This window comes from Haliotis rufescens, unplaced genomic scaffold, assembly GCF_023055435.1.
Source record: "Haliotis rufescens isolate VD_foot unplaced genomic scaffold, xgHalRufe1.0.p SCAF_5, whole genome shotgun sequence".
Classification (NCBI taxonomy): Eukaryota; Metazoa; Mollusca; class Gastropoda; order Lepetellida; family Haliotidae; genus Haliotis; species Haliotis rufescens.
Window position 1 is genome coordinate 58190379 of NW_025964223.1, and position 18062 is coordinate 58208440.

The following is an 18062-nucleotide window of genomic DNA, read 5'->3' on the forward strand; positions in this document are numbered from 1 at the left end:
GTTACCAAACTGCGTGTGTCGTTTTTCGATTGCAATATAACTAAAGTCAATCACAAATGAAAAGTGAACACAATTCTTTTAATGAATGCGACTTTGACAACGTACAATTCACAAATACTTTCCAAGATGAATGCCCAGCTACAATGTCCAGAGCCAACACCATGCCTCCACACTCATACTCACTGACAACAGTTCTACCTACTACAATACTCCCTATCGTCTAAACAGCCTCTGCAGTCTGCGCATGAATCTCGTGCGAGGAGTGTTGGTATTGACAGGTGCCCGGTTATCAATGTTATCTACACGGGCCTGAGTCGCTCGACCATCGTGCACAAGCGCTGCGCAGAGCTGGAGCTCGGACTCTGTGAGAGGCTGAGCCGCTTGGTTGTCGGTGGCCGGGGCAACTGTGGGTACATTCTGGGCATTCTCCTCGGTACCTCCGCCATCCTTGGCCTGTAGATCTTCTTTACCGGCGGTGTTCCAGCCTTTCTCTGCCAAGATCTCTAATGTTTTGTCATAATCTGTAAAATCCTTCTCAAACATCTGTGAGTGCCATCTTGTGGCTCGCCTTGCCTTCATATCAAGATACTCTACAACTCTCGTTTCATTCCCCCGACCGTGTTCCCGGATGAGGTAGTCCTTCACTGCCTCGATGCTGGTGATTGGAGCTTCGAACCACGTGATTGGAGGCTTCTGCAATGTTTGCGCATGTGCATTTACGTCTGTGGACCAACCAGATTTCTGTCGCTCTTCCTTGAGAGCTGCGGCGAGTTCTTTGATCTTCATAGACAGCTCATAATTCTTCGAGTGATACAAAAGCATCTCCTTTGACTGTTCTTGAAGCCGACTCTTCAGCGTGGAGCTCTGTTGACAAAAGGATTCAATGAGTTACGCATGTACACCGTATCTCATATTAAATATACATTTCCCTTTACACACGTCTGTTTTTAAATACAAGCTTAAGGAGGTAAAATAACTGCTTCTCTCAATGTCTCAGTCCTAAAGTGAGTGAATGTTATTTTACGTCGCAATCCCTAACATTTCAGCTGTATCGCCGCGGCCGTCAATAATCCAGACTGGTCAAGGAAAACCAGAGGCTGATAGCACGAGCAACAACCCACTTTGTTTGGATACAATGACACGTTACAGCTATCCACTCCTTATTTCACTTAGATTTTACGACAAGCATTGGTATCTAGGAACCTGGTCTGCCAAGGATTGTCACAGGCGATGGAGTAGTAGTAGTAGTATTAGTAGTATTAGTAGTAGTACTAGTAGTAGTAGTAGTAGTAGTAGTAGTAGTATGGAGTAGTTTGGGCTGGGGCATATTCTACCCCGCAATCCCTACGGGGCTCTACCTCGCGCAAAGACAAAACAACAGAAATCAACTTATGCTCATAGCTAAGCACTTAACCTGCCCTCAAATGTTCAGAGGTACATACATTGACCTTCATCGGGTTCTCTGCAAGAGTTCTTTCCCCTGGTTTTGTGGATAGAGCACTGGCTTGATGTCCTGGCCGCGTCATACCAAAAGACGTTGAAAGATGGTACTTGTCGTTACCCTGTCTGACGTTGGTCATTATGGGTATAAAACAAGGACTGATTGGCTCGGAGTCAGTATACTGTGTCTACGTGGGGTACTCATGTTAAACTTCGGCATGGTATTTCAGTGGGTTGACAGTATAAAACCGGCTTCATCCGGACTAGTACAAGCAGCCACACACACTCACCTCACCTCACCTCACCTCACCTCACCTCACCTCACCTCACCTCTTCATGTCAAACTGCGGCATGGTATTTCAGTGGGTTGGCAGTATAAAACCGGCTTCATCCGGACTAGTACAAGCAGCCACCTCACCTCACCTCACCTCACCTCACCTCACCTCACCTCACCTCACCTCACCTCACCTCACCTCACCTCACCTCACCTCACCTCACCTCACCTATTCATGTTAACTGCGGCATGGTATTTCAGTGGGTTGGCAGTATAAAACCGGCATCATCCGGACTAGTACAAGCAACACACACACTCACCTCACATCAGCATCAAGGGGTTAAAACAAGGACTGGTCGGCTCGGAATCAGTATACTGTGTCTAAGTGGGGTATTCATGTTAAACTGCGGCATGGCATTTCAGTAGGTTAGCAGAATAAAACCGGCATTACTCCGGACTAGTACAAGCAGAGACACTAACACGTACATGTACATCACATTTGATTGAACTAATCTTGATCGCGACGTTAAAGTCCATCTCACCTCGCCTTACCGATCTCCCTTACAAGAACAAAACGCGTGCCAATGTGGACGCCGCCTTTGGTGGTTAAAAGTCACGAGGGTTCATCGTGTGCATCCTACTGATGACATGCATATAGGGGCGTGTCGGAACCTCGTTATCGGCATTTTCTCTACAAAATGATCACGATGTCATTGAAGAGTATTATTCAGAATAAATGAGCTTGCCCAAGCAAAACGCCTTAATTGATGTGATAAGAATGTGGAATTTAAGACAAACATGCAATCTCATTAATATCGAGCTGTTTTCTGTATAATTGTAAGGCCCGACCATTTGATTTTCTGGGTGGAGCTCGGATCTTATTCTTTCGGTATAATCTGTTACCGAAAATGCCATCTTCTCAAGGCAAGGGAGTTAACTGACTGCAGCCGAACTAGGTTGGAATTTCTAGGCTCGATCGAAACGCCACCAGTGGCTATAACGAGTTATGTCCCGTCTATGTCCTTTCTTGACCAATCGGATTCCACCTCTCATATCACTTGCATTTGTTTCAAATAAAATGGTGTCGCCCTGTATTGTAATAAAAAGAGTCTTACTTCTAGAAGTGCATCAAATCACGTGAGCATCTTGATTAAAAACGTTAAAAGATTTGGAAAATATCTGTTGACACCGAGTTGGTGGTACACATGCTTTGCAAATCCTGTAATCGACCGAACGGGAGTTTACGAACCGGATGTCGATTTCGCTACGCGATTTTGATTGGACTATGCACAGAGTCGTTAGTCAAGCCTAAATATAACTCAATAATTGCAGCCTATTTCGGCAAGGGTGGGAACTGGACTTTTATAGTCAGTTGACGCCCTTGCCTCGGGAAGATGGAAAATGGAACTGGATTATTGTGTTCCTATTACAGGCAAGTAGGGCGCTGCTGGCTACTGTTACCTTGCTGGTGAGATCCTCCGTCTCTGCTATCAGTTGTTCATACTCCTCATCACTAGGCAGAAGTTGCTGGACGGCACTCGACATTGCGTCTGTTCAAACATCACATTTTAACTTACTTTACACATGAATGTCGAATTGCTGAGACCTATTCTATTATTTTCAATGTACCCGCTATCATGTAAGGTACACTTCTAATGATCCCCGCTCGAACTGCCGAAGTATTGGCATAACCTTTGGAACATATACCAACCGCAATTTTGTATCTCGAATTAAATATGTATAGCTCCATTCTCCCGATATTTACGATATTTTCCGAATGAGATAAATCGAGGGGAATAACTTTAGGTTTGTTTTCTGTCGTCGGCTATAAATACTTAACTGGGATATTCTTACCGATTACTAGCGATTCATATTTGAGGCTGCCAACCTCCTTTTGGTACGCGTGATAAGAGGGTATTAGGGACTCAGCAATGCGGCACGAAGGACGCAAATACAATTATCGTACTTAGTGCGCAGATTCAACATTTAAAAAATATTTATGGTGTCCTTAAAAGTTCCCATTGAACTATGATAGTTTTTCGAAATTACTTCAGAAATTTAACTTCAAATTTCACCATTTTCTCAATGCCTTTGAAATTTGTGTTATGTAGTGTTCGGGATCCAGGGTTGAGTTAGGAGACTCAGAGTGACAAATTAGATGGTGTTCGGGATTCAAGGGAGGATGGAGGTGGCACCCTCATATGTTGGTGGCTCACCTGGCTTGAAGGACATCATTGTGTTCCTGGTGACATACGCCTCTTTGATGGCCGCCTTCAGACTCAGAATCTCTTCTTCCTGTTCTTCCTCGAATCTGCCCCTGACTTTCTGTGATATACATAAAGTTTGCTGCTTGTTGGTTTGCCTGTTGTCTAACGCCTCACTCAGCAATATTCCAGCTATAGAACGGGGCTCTGGGCCAGACAACCCAGTGATTGATATCATGAGCATCGATCCACGCAATTGGGTTACGATCGCATTCATCAACCAAGTCAACGAGCCTGACCACCCGATCCCGTTAGACGCCTCTTACGTCAAGCATAGTCGCCTTTTACAGCATGTTTCTACATATATAGGGCATGTCATTTATGGAAAACATTTCAAACATTTGTGGTAGGGTGGCCATGTGGGTTATGCGCAGTTCACACCGATATACACAGGTTCTAATGGGAAGGATACATTAAGTATAAGGACCCCCAGATTCACATGACGCTTAATTACCACAGGCTGAACCCGAAAAAGCATCCTATCAAGTATCTCAACAATCCGAATACCTCGATATAGCGGATGCTGTCGTCATTGTCTTCAATTTGATATTTGATGTTTTTCTTTCAAATATCTAGTTTTAGAAAACTGAGTTTTGCTAAAAATAAGACGCTATTCTATGAAGAACCTGAGCAATCCGAATACCTCGATATAGCGGATGCTGTCATCAGTGTCTTCAATCTGATAGTTGGTGGTTTTGTTTTACTTTTAATTATCTTTTTTTTCAGGAAAAAGGGAATTTCGCTCAGACGCTACTCTATGAAGTACCTCAGCAATCCGAATACCTCGATATAGTGGATACTGTCGTCAGTGTCTTCAGTCTGATATTTGATGTTTTTCTTTTTCCTTTAAATATCCATTTTCAGAAAACTACGTTTGGCTAAAGATAAGACGCTATTCTCTGAAGAACCTGATCAATCGGAATACCTCGATATAGAGGCAGCTTTCATCAGCGTCCTCCAGCTGATTTTTGACGCTCTTGAGTTCCACAAGGATGTCCCTCAGACGAGAATGCAAAGTTCCTGCAAGAAACACACTTTTACTTGACAGGGGATGTGTGGCCATGACAAAACTGTAATACGTGTAATCTAGATGAACTTAACAGGCTGATTAGGCCTTACGCCACATATTGATAACAAAACGTTATTCCCATGAAGAACACCGATTTATAGATAACCAGGAGAAAGCAGTGTTTTATTGAAATCAGTGGCCCATCCTAGTGACTCACCAGCCTTATTAACACTGATGCTTCGTTCGTTATGTCCCGTCCGTTTCAGTAAGTGTATGTTAGGTATCGACTGGGGTAGGGGCCGGGCCTCGGGGTGTGTAGGGGGTGGGGGAGGGGAGAGGGGGAAGGGGGGGGGTTAAGGGGACCCTTCCTTCACACGACTTTACCAGAACGTGCCAAGGCCTGGTTACGTGTCGTCAAGGCTACCAATCAGCTATATTATTAATGTGCTTAAATACGTACTGACGTGACCTTCTGATAGATATTCTTCTCCTGAGTTGGAGACAGTCCACCTTGCGATACAAAAGCTCCCACGTGCTCACTCCCAAATTTAATGCCTCTCTAGTTCATCAGTGTTTCTGAGCGGAACTTTAACCTTATGTTTAGACAGCATGCTAAAAAGGCACCGGGGCTGCGAACAGTCTACCTGTCGCCTGTATGTCTAAACATGCCCCGAGGGTGCGAACAACCAACATATCTCCTATATGTCTAAACATGCCCCGGTGGTGAGGACAGCCTACCTCTCGCCTGTATGTCTAAACATGCCCCGGTGGTGAGGACAGCCTACCTCTCTCCTGTATGTCTTAACATGCCCCGGGGGTGAGGACAGCCTACCTCTCTCCTGTATGTCTAAACATGCCCCGGTGGTGAGGACAGCCTACCTCTCTCATGTATGTCTAAACGTGCCCCGGTTGTGAGGACAGCCTACCTCTCTCATGTATGACTAAACATGCCCCGGTGGTGAGGACAGCCTACCTTTCTCATGTATGTCTAAACATGCCCCGGTGGTGGGGACAACCTACCTTTCTCCTGTATGTCTAAACATGCCCCGGTGGTGAGGACAGCCTACCTTTCTCATGTATGTCTAAACATGCCCCGGTGGTGGGGACAACCTACCTCTCTCATGCATGACTAAATATGCCCCGGTGGTGAGGACAGCCTACCTTTCTCCTGTATGTCTAAACATGCCCCGGTGGTGAGGACAGCCTACCTCTCTCATGTATGTCTAAACGTGCCCCGGTGGTGAGGACAGCCTACCTCTCTCATGCATGACTAAATATGCCCCGGTGGTGAGGACAGCCTACCTTTCTCCTGTATGTCTAAACATGCCCCGGGGGTGAGGACAGCCTACCTCTCTCATGTATGTCTAAACGTGCCCCGGTGGTGAGGACAGCCTACCTCTCTCATGTATGACTAAATATGCCCCGGGGGTGAGGACAGCCTACCTTTCTCCTGTATGTCTAAACATGCCCCGGTGGTGAGGACAGCCTACCTCTCTCCTGTATGTCTAAGCGTGCCCCGGTGGTGAGGACAGCCTACCTCTCTCATGTATGACTAAACATGCCCCGGTGGTGAGGACAGCCTACCTCTCTCATGTATGTCTAAACATGCCCCGGTGGTGAGGACAGCCTACCTCTCTCATGTATGTCTAAACATGCCCCGTGGGTGAGGACAGCCTACCTTTCTCATGTATGTCTAAACATGCCCCGTGGGTGAGAACAGTCTACCTCTCGCCTGTATGTCTAAACATGCCCCGGTGGTGAGGACAGCCTACCTCTCTCATGTATGTCTAAATATGCCCCGTGGGTGAGGACAGCCTACCTCTCTCATGTATGTTTAAACATGCCCCGGGGGTGAGGACAGCCTACTTCTCTCATGTATGTCTAAACATGCCCGGGGGTGAGGACAGCCTACCTCTCTCCTGTATGTCTAAACATGCCCCGGGGGTGAGGACAGCTTACCTCTCGTTTGCTTTAACTCTTCAATCTGCTCAGTGTTTCCGGCAACCCTCCTGTCCATCTCGACTGTGTGGTAGGCATTCCATTCCGACTTTTTGGCGTAGTTCGCAAGACGACAGCTGCTGAACTCTGCCACAAGTGGAATCAGTTTTATCTCGATTACTTCCAAACTTTTTCACAATATTTACCGTGGGCTAAATTATTCAGAATAGTTCACAAACATGCAGGGGAATATAATGAATAAGTGCGCTGTAAAAATGTGTTTAGATCCTAGACACAAACCTACACACGTTCATTGTCTCATAATTCTGATGGTCTATCGTAGTAATCAGATATACTTTCATTGTCTTCACTGCAATTCCCTGTATGAGAGAAAAATATTAGTCATGCAGCAACAAGACATTCATGAACACAACTCTTTTAAAACCTCGGCGGGATACGAATCTACAACCCCTTGACTCCAGGCTACCACCTGTGCTACGGAGACAAAATATCAATTTTCTAGTCTCCATTAACCAAGCTTGGTCCATTGTACATTTTTATGTTAATATTGTACACGGTTCGTTATAAGCCCTGGAAGTATACGCGTTATGCAAGTGCCCGTGAATCTGATTTGCACATCTTTTATTATACATAAGACATTTTATCCACATTTAACTTAATTCTCAATTATATGCACACTATTTAAGCATGCTTAGAGTATTAGGATGATACATAATGATATGCATTTTGTCGTAAACATGTTTAAATTCTTACCGTGTAAATTCTGAACATGTTTAAACGGTGTTTAAATTCTAGACATGATTAAACACTAAACATGTTTTAATTCTGAACATGTTTAGTATTTCAAGATGTTAAAATTGTAAACAAGTTTAGATTATTGCGATGTTGTGTTTAGATGGTGTTTTGGCTGAGACGATTGCTCATTTCATATGTTTAGAATGTGATCAGATAGAACACACTAAATGTGTGTTCCGTTTAGGATTTAAACACAATCATTAACATGTTAAGATCGAGTGAGTGAGTGAGTATGGTTTTACGCCGCTTTTAGCAATGTTCCAGCAATATCACGGCGAAGGACACCAGAAATGGGCTTCACACATTGTACCCATGTCGGGAATCGAACCCGGGTCTTCGGCGTGACGAGCGAACGCTTTAACCACTAGGCTACCCGACCGCCCCTGTTAAGATCGAAACTGTCTTGTATGTGTTTACATTCTAAACACATGTTTTATAATGTGTGATCTGTACATGTGTGACTTTGAACAGTAATTCAGGATGTGATGATGCGCCAGATTAATGTCTGGGGGAAGTAAAGCGACGCAGCTTGTGAACGTTAACGACTTTTAGATTCAAGATTACATTATTTCTCCAATAACAGTCATCAGTTGTACAAGAGCACAAACAGAACTGGTAACAAGCATATTCAACGTGATTCAAGACGACCAGGCAGATATAGATACGTTTTAGTCTATATGTGTACATGTATTTAAGCTTAATATGTTAGAAAGATACCAAGTTGCTTTCTTGTGCAGATCTAATATAGTCGGCCCGTTTTGACACTATTCTGGCAGTATATGTTCATGTATATACAATCAGTTAATTTAAATGTTCGACATAGATCAGCAATGGCTTGTGAGTTACACATGGAGATAAATAAAATAGGTCAGCAATGGCTGGTGGGTTCAACAAGGTCACAGAGTTGCTGTGGTTTAAGGCTCCGACATGTAGAATAGGGAGGCCTAGGCTGAGTTATTTGGTAAAATACATAAATAATCGGAATGTGGCATCAATTTATAATATTTATTATATATATTTGTAATAAAACCGATGTATAAATACAACCTAGACTGGCGTACGGCGCGAACTGAGAATTGAATGGAGGTGATGATTGTATCAAATATATGCTCTGGGGTCTGTTACAACGACTAAATGCATCCGTAATTCGTCAGTTTTGAAAAACTAATGGCGCTTTAGTGCCTACTCTACTCCTTAGAGACCCGTTATCTTTTCAAATCTGGTTGGGACTGATATACATACCAAGTAAGCCGGACGGCGTCCACACACCAAGCTATGGACATTGACGTGAATGTACTTGGGGTATCTTAACCTTTGCTATTCGTGTTGCTATTGGTGTTTGTATATATTTAAAAAAAGTTATAATGCATAAAAAGGTGTCATGTATTTATATTCCCATATATTGATGCATTCTGCGTGAGTTGGGGTTGAATTTGATTTTGACTAAGCTAATCTTAAATTCCTGATTGTTTCAAGACGTGGATGAGAACTTGAACGCTTGTAGTCATGCACCTTTAGCCTAATGTTCTTTACTCAGTACTAAATATTGAGCTGTAATATCAGACACAAATATCAGCTAATTTTACGTAATTATTTATTTCGATTAGTAGGCTGCGTAATGAGAATGTGTGTTAATATTATATCGGGCCATGGAACTTTGTCCGTTCTGTCCAGTGAGCGGTCTGATCATGCTGGCACCCACCCCTATGGATCGCACCAGTGGTTCAACGCAATCAAATCGAAAGAGGTGTATCCAGGTATAGGCGTAATTATTACTGTCTGTCATTCATCAAAAGGGCCTGGCGAAACTCTGACAAACAAAGCAATTACTGTCAAATGATCAATAATTAATTAATCCCAGTGGTATACAATTAACAATTTCAAATAGAACTCATAACGTGTCATTCATCACTACGAGCACAACACTATTAATTAATACGTGATGACATTTTCAGATGCAAGTATACGGCGAGGTTCAGCTACAGTGCGACGTAATATATCAGAAACTGATAACACCGCGAGCCGGTTATACATTTCATCTATTTTTGTTGTTTTTGTTACTTCAGATATGGCTGAAAAAAGGCGGTCCGATATATAGCGATAACATTGTTATTTTGATGGCAGTTTGGTCGAGGAACTAACAGATACTCCACCTCTTGGACTGGTTAACTGAAATGCCATAGAAAGTCTTGTGAAAATATCCCGCTTTGGGGGAAAGTCATGTTTTTATAACTACTAACAGAACAGTACACTACAATCGATAATATATTTTACATTACAGTGTTTATCACAAAAATATCTCTCTAAACGTAGACTTTATTGTTTGTTTGTTGATTTCCGAAAAGCGTTCGATTCAATCAACCGGACGCTCTTGTGGTATTCAATAATAAAAAATGGAATACGCGGTGGTTTTGAAGGATCTATACTCTAAGATTCAGTGTTCTGTCAGGACATCGAATAATTCTCTTTCAGATTATTTCGAATCACTGAGTAGTGTTCGCCAGGGCTGCGTGTTGAGTCCGTGTCTGTTCACGATGTTTATCCTTGAATTACAATCTATGATAGAAAGTAGCGATTTGCGAGAAAATTTTATTGTAGAGGAGTTCATAGACATATTACTTTTACTATATGCGGATGATTTGTGTATTTGTGTAATTTCTGTAAACTGTGGGGACTTGAAATTAACTTTTCTAAAACCGAAAAAATTGCAGTTTCGCTTTGTAAATATGCCAGTTAGCATTTTATTTAAATTGTTCGATATTGAGATAAAACCCATTCGTCTTTATGGTGCGGAGATCTGTCGAGAATTGTCGAAACTTTTCATTCTAATTTTTGTAAATTTGTTTTAGGAGTTGGTAAATCAAGCACAGCTATATAGGCTGAGTGTGGTGGAGATGGTTTTCATGTCGATTATCATATGAAGTGTGTTTAATACTGGTGTAAACTTATTAGAATGAATGATGAAAGATATCCCCGACAGTGTTATTTGTTAATGAAGAAGCTGGATGAATGTGGTAGAATTACTTGGGCAACTCATGTTAAATATTTACTCGACATTTATGGCTTTGGTTATGTGTGGCACGAGCAGAATAGTTGTGATGTTAAGTGTTTCTTGCACCTGTTTAGACAGCGTTTGTTGGATTGTAACAAATAGAGTATCCAGATGAAAATTTCTGAGTCTTGTAAATTAAGGTATTATTCACATATTAAGATATTATTGGAATATTATGTTGCAACTTTCAGAAATAGAGACCAAAGACGTATGCTGTGCCTGTTGAGATTAACTATACGGAGTAATCTGGGCAGAAGAGAGGATATTGTGTATTCACAACGCTTTTGTCGGCTATGTAACAATGGTTGTATTGAGGACGAAGTCAATTTTGTGTTTGTCTGCCCGTTTTACGCATCATAACGACAAAAGTATATTCCTGTTTGATTTTATAACAATCCATGTATTAATACCTTTAGCAATCTCTCAAAAAGCCAAAATGACTGTATACTCAGAAATGTAGCTAAGTATGTGAAGGAAGTTCTAAAATTACGTACAAAGACATAATATCATACCCTAAGTATTGTTTTCAATGTAAATTGCCTCATTTGTGTGCTTCTATTTATAACTGAAATGTGCATGGGCCTATGGCCTCCCATACATGAATAAACATAATTATATACATGTATATGACTACTGACAAAAGTTAAGGATCACCCGATTCTATCATATTACGAAAGTTAATCTGGCATGGCATGGCATATTCCATTTCGTAGTAGTATATTACTCTTTGTCTCACTGGTGGTAGTGGTTACTCCGCGGTTGAATAAGCCAGCCGTGACCTCTATCCCACTAGCCCTTTGAACATTTAACTAGTCACGAGCCTGCAAGCTAGCTTTACGTCCAGACGCTAACGTTCGTGCATGTGTCCTTTTAACATATGACATCGAACTCAATAAAAGATGTGTATGTATATTGTACGCTTGCAAGTCTGCAGATGTTTTGATCTCAATGGTCAACAATGTATCATGTATATATACATAAATTGATATTTCAAACTTAAGTTTTGAAAGAAGGAAAACTTGAACACAACATCGCTTCCTACTTCCGACTTCCGAAATCTGTTTTGAAAAATAGAACCTTGAAAGCTCAACACTACTTAGAACTTCACACTTCCGTACACCATTTTGAAAAGATGGAAAGCTCGAAAGCTCTACGTAGCGTTTAACATCCCACCCACATAAACATGTTTTCGGAGATAGAAACCTTAAATGGTCCAATGTTCTGCCAATTTCAGTTTAATATTTCATTGTTTGGAAATCTAAGATGAAAAAGGCCTTTGTTTCGCTTGTTTACTCTCGTCTTTTTAAAATGAGAAAGACGGGGTTTATATACATTCTAGTTTACGCAAGGGCAATTGCTCTTAACTCGTTTAGTCGACATTATAATAAAATCTTGTTCGGGGATGGATCCAGGTATTTTGGAAGGAGTGTGAGTTGGGTTGGGAGGGGGTTCATAAAAAGGTTGGGTGCGCACACATGTCTCTCTCTCTCTCTCTCTCTCTCTCTCTCTCTCTCTCTCTCTCTCTCTCTCTCTCTCTCTCTCTCACACACACACACACACACACACACACGCGCGCGCACGCACGCACGCACACACACACACACACACACACACACACACATACACTACCTTCTGCACCCGCCTGAAGTTTCAGTTTTATAGTTTTATATACGGGAAATGCCGGTAACATTGACGGTATGGTCCTGACATTCTGGGCCTATTTTAGTTTAGAACTTCCTCAACACAACGTAGGTAAACTGGCTGTTGATATACAGATAAGTAGGGCTTTCAAGTTTCAATAAAAAACAAACATCGAAAGTGGGAGGTTGGAAGTGGTGTAGAGCTTTCAAGTTCAATCGTTGAATTGTCAAGTGTTACCCGGACATATACTGTATAATCTAACATGTAAAATTGTAACAAATGAGTACAAAATTTTAGTACTTTTGGGGGGTTGAGTCCAATCCGGGATTCGACCCCACACTCCAAGAGGAGGCACCTAGTCGCCAGCACACAAAGTCAGCGTCAGCGATCTAACCCACCCATGCAGCCACCTAGGCTTCTACAAAATGAAAGTCCGATAACTGGTAGTCTAGATCACGAACTTTGTGTACCCCTCCGACAAGTGTAAATTACTTTAAGTAAAATTGTTGGGTGCTGTCTCACCAGTGATTTCACGCAGCTCATCACATAGCTGCCTCTTCTTCGCCACGGCTGCTTTGTGACCTTGAAGCTTGTCATTCAGCTGCTCTACGCGCCTCGTTGTTATCATTATCTTGTCCACCATATCCGCCGCCAGCTGCTCGGACTTGGTCAACTTGTCCCAGCACTGATGCACCTTGTCCTGATTCTGCCGGAATATCTGGGTAGTGTCCGTCATGGCCTGGGCTATTAGCTTCACGTTTTGCAGGGCAGCCGGTGACGGCGACACCGCTCTACCGAAGGCCTGCACGCCGACCGAAACCCCTGCTTGCAGCGCCATGGCGGGAAAACAAAGGGGAGACTACAGGAAGTGGAATGGGGAAAGAAGATTATCGTCCAGACTTCAGCTCATATGCAGCTCTCGACGTTGTCTGCAATTGTGTCCTTGGCGTTGTTAGGATGTGACGTCATAGACACGATCACGTGACGTCTATAGAGCGTACAAGTTTCCTAGTGGGCTATGACGTAATTAGCTGTGCGAATTCCTGTCTTTGGTACGAATAATGACTCTTGCTCTGTTGGCATGGAACACGTCCCCGTTAGTTTCAGCAAAGTAATAATGTCTTTGACTTATGCCACTGTGGTAAACATTATCAGCGCGTTATGCCGTCAAAAGGACACATTTTCCACAATTTCCGTTCTCACGTAAGTTAAACGTGCACTAAAGCCCTTATGAGCCAAATGTGGACACTGTTCAATTATTTATTCTAAATGTATGTACATTCAAAAAAAAGTCTAAGATAAATAGAACCACTTCTAATCCCAAACCCTTTATAATCCGGAATCCCCTCTAATCCAGAACCCTTAATAACCAAAATCATCTAACGAAGAACCCTCTCTAATCCCGAACCCCCTCTAACCCAGAACCCCCTCTAACCCAGAGCCATCTCTAAAATGGGTTTCAATCCCGACAGAAAAATCCTATATTGAAACATCTCATGGAATCTCTCTGCTACGATCAGGACCGCTAAACGACATGGGCAACATCCACTGGCGGGCTCTCGGTCGAAGATTGTTGGCGATAAAATACTTGGTTAACATCATGTGGATGAACACACGTGCAAAACATAAACACTACAATTTTGTTACAAAAATGTCCTTCTGTAATTGTAGATAAATTCAACTATTGTTGTATTACACCAAATGCAAACATCAATGCATCTGTTATACTTTCAGCCGTGAGAGGTTTTTAAGCCTTATACATTGTTCTGTGAAATAAGTAGTAATAAACTTGATGCTAAACCCCATTAGAATTGCCTGAAGCATGTATTACATTATTGTTGTGAAATATGGTGTTGGAGGCAGGTATGTGACATTGATACGATTCATTGAAAGGTTCCAGTGACATCTCAGTTAGGGCTGGGACGGGTAACTCGGGTACCCGGATCGGGTGGGTACTGAGTGAGTGAGTGAGTATGGTTTTACGCCGCGGGGGACACCAGAAATGGGCTTCACACATTGTACCCATGTCGGGAATCGAACCCGGGTTTTTTGGCGTGACGAGCGAACGCTTTAACCACTAGGCTACCCGACCGCCCCCGGGTGGGTACTGACAAGGACCCGGGTACCCACAGGACTACCCGGACCCGTGGTTAGTCACGTGACATATTGTTTAATGACAATAATTATCCAGAACTCTATGGTTACACTACAAGTCACTAATGTTCGCATTTCTTTCTGACTATGCACCCATTCCTTTTTATTTTTCATATGGTTGAATAAAGATATAACTTAATTCAACTTCAGTGTATGAATGACCGGATTGTTTAATACATGTATCTAAATACGTATTGCCAGGGCTATGCTATGCTGTTCCCAATCGGACATTTTGAGACATCTCCTGAGACCTACAGTGGGTACCCGGGTAGGCTCGGGTAATAGGGGGATGGGTACCCGGGTAGTAAATTTGGACTCGTCCCAGCCCTAATCTCAGTATGCTAACGGGAAAAAGTAACTACATGTGCTTCATATAAAATTCAATATAAATATGTTTATTCTGAAATTAAATAAAGCATCTTTCGATACATATTCATGGAGACATCTCGACTTGAAGGTCGTGATTCACAATTTGCACGTGCATGTTAATGCACGGCGCACAATGTGGATGTTTGCGCGATTGTTGAGAGCATAATTTACTCATACACGTGTGTTTTTATTGTGAACAGCACACATAGATTGTTGATGTAACAGGTGCTCATAAAAAATATACTTTTGTTTTGGCACAAGTAACGCTTACACAATGCCACGGCTTGTTGATTATCAACGTCAACGCGCCGTTGGTATGCTGCAAACAGGAATGGCGCAAAACGAAGTTGCCAGACATTTTGATGTTTATCGAAACACAACATTCTACAGCAGGACAACACTCATGACTTGCCACGGTCCGGCTGTCCACGTGTGATGTCACATCAACGAGACAACCATATTCGATTGGTGCATTTGTAGCGTAGCAAAACGGAGTCCTTTTAGGAGTAAAATTCAATGTAAATTTAAAAACGGAAAGCTTGTTATATTTAATTTCTGGTGGTTTGAAATAAAAAGACGTTTGGAATTATCTGCCCTTGGGTGAAGGTTGGAGAAAATAAAATGGCTACGACGGCTGTGTTTAGTTGTATGTGGTTAATTCTAGAATTATTACAGAAGTCAAGTCCAACAACCCAACATATGGTGGGGATGTATCAATGATCCCCTGTCCTTTCGGCCTCATACAGTGAGCATGGCTTCTTCCAATCTGAAAATGGAGCCACTCTTTGGATTACCCACGGAGGACGCCCGTATGTGGTTAGAACGATTTAGGCCTAGTTCTAGTCAGGCGTGCAGAGACTCCAATGGCAAGGTATTGCTTTGATTTGGTTCACTTCTGTGCAGGATCACATCAAACTTTCTAAAAACAGACTCTCAATACATTTACTGTCAAACCAACCTTTATGGCTTTTTCGAAAAACAGCTGTGGGACAGGAAAATGTCAGAATTTGAAAACCTGGAAACGTATTTCACAGACATTGAACTTAAATGTGCCCGTTTAAATAAAACAGACAGTGAAAAACTATCAGCTTTTATTGGTGGACTTACGCCAGCCATACGAGTACCGGTAATACAACATAGACTAGTTTATATTCCAAGACGCGGCAGAGGTCGCGAGAGTACTGAATGAGTCAACTCTGGGGCGTGCGTGTACCAGGGGTTATACTCTGTGACGGTTCCGCGATTAGAATGCGCTGCGAATCATTTCACACCTTCACCAACTTGTTGATATTCCTATCAGTATTGGATTGACCCGAACATGTGCTCTAGTTGACACTGCAGCCGACTGTTGTGTTTGAAATGAATCAACTGACCAAAAGCTTGGCGTTACCATAGTTAAAACCCAAAACGCCAACATACACATTAACTTCCAATAATGTTAAAGCCCCAATCACTGGAACACCTCATCTTCATTTGACAATTGCAAATTTTCAGATTAAAGAGTTGTTTCATGTAGTGCCAAATGTGCAACCAAATATAATCTTGGGCTGTGAGTGAGTGAGTTTGGCTTAACGCCGCTTTTAACAGTATTCCAGGTATATCACGGCGTGTCAGCGTAATGTGGGAGGAAAGCCCGAAGTGATGCAGGTCTCAGACGTTTACCACTTCGGTGAAACCCACGAGCACGGGTATGGTGCTGACAAACCTAGAAACATAATAGGGGCGACCCGGGATTCGAACCCACAATCATAGGTTTCTGACGTGCCCAAGGGACGCAACACAGCGAATCGCGGCGCCTTAGACGACTGGGCCACCCGTGCCCCCCTCTTGAGCTGTGACTTTCTTGAACAACACAATGTTTTTATTATAAACTTTGGAATATAAACTCGCTCATTGGATCCTCGCCGTCCCTTGGTTACCACAGAAGAATGTATTGTTCCTGCAAAGAGACAAGTTGTTAAAGCGACATGTATTAAAGTTGCTATACTTTCAAATTGTGTTGATGGATTAGTGACCGGTTCAGATGTACTAAACGCAACTGGATTACTTAAAGGTAAATCTTTGTCCCGTGTTCCTGATGGTACTGTGTTCCAATCTGTCTGTAACTTCACTGATGAAATGATAACAGTTAGGAAAAGGATCTGTTATTGGAAAGTTTGTGTGCCTGTCAGCAAAGGATTCTATATCGGATATTCCGCAGTGTTCACCTGTTGTTGAACAGGATTTCACTGATGTGTCTGACTCTTTTGGTGTTTGGATGATCTTCAACATCCACGGATAAACCATGCGTCCTGCCCTTACCCAATGAGGACCAACATTTCGAGTACTCTCTTCCAGGGTCAGTCGGGGCAGATTCAACAGTTACTGGATGAATATTCATCCTTGTTTGTTGAGAAGGACACCAATGTCTTATTAATGTACTTAACGAACTCCTCACGATATGGCTGAAATACTGCCGATGTGACGTTAAATCTTAACTCACTCACTCACTCACTCACTCACTCACTCACTCACATACTTGAACACCACATTGATATTAGTCTAGGTCAACAACCAATTTATCAGAGAGCTTTTAAACTTGGACAGAAACAGAAAAATGTTCTGATGGATGTGGTACGTGATATACTCGATCAAGATATTATAATTGAAGAGTCTACAAGCCCTTGGGCAGCACCATGCTTACTAATTGCTAAACGTGAAAACAAATCCTGTTGCTTTGTGTGCGAGTTTCGCCTGAACGAATGTGTGCTTGTGGATGCTCACCCTCTACCTTTTCTTTCTTTCTTTGTTAGTTTTTTAACGCCGCTTTTACGCAAGCATGGGTTCCTGAAGACCTATTCTACCCCGGATCTTCACGGGTCTCACCCTCTACCTACTACGGAGGATGCGCTTGAGAGTCTGGGAACTGAGAATCCAGTTATTTCACGACCTTGACTAACAGAGTGGGTTTTACCAAGTATATGTTGATCTAGAGTCTCGACCATACACATCATGGATATGTCATAGAGGTCTGTACCAATTTCGACGGCTACCCGTGGGATTAAAGAACCCGTGAAGATCCGGGGTAAAATAGGTCTTCAGCAACCCATGCTTGCCGAAAAAGGC

General features: G+C 42.6%; 1 protein-coding gene across 1 annotated transcript; it reads right to left on the reverse strand.

The window, feature by feature from the left end:
• Nucleotides 1-59: 59 nt before the first annotated feature.
• LOC124140295 lies at nucleotides 60-13392 on the reverse strand. The gene is made up of 6 exons (XM_046507803.2): nucleotides 12957-13392; nucleotides 6947-7072; nucleotides 4904-4998; nucleotides 3931-4039; nucleotides 3176-3264; nucleotides 60-864 (listed from the first exon to the last, which is right to left on the reverse strand). Exons 1-6 carry the CDS (start codon nucleotides 13270-13272, stop codon nucleotides 214-216), a joined length of 1386 nt encoding a protein of 461 aa, XP_046363759.2. The 5' UTR covers nucleotides 13273-13392; the 3' UTR covers nucleotides 60-213.
• Between the last annotated feature and the right edge of the window lie 4670 nt (nucleotides 13393-18062).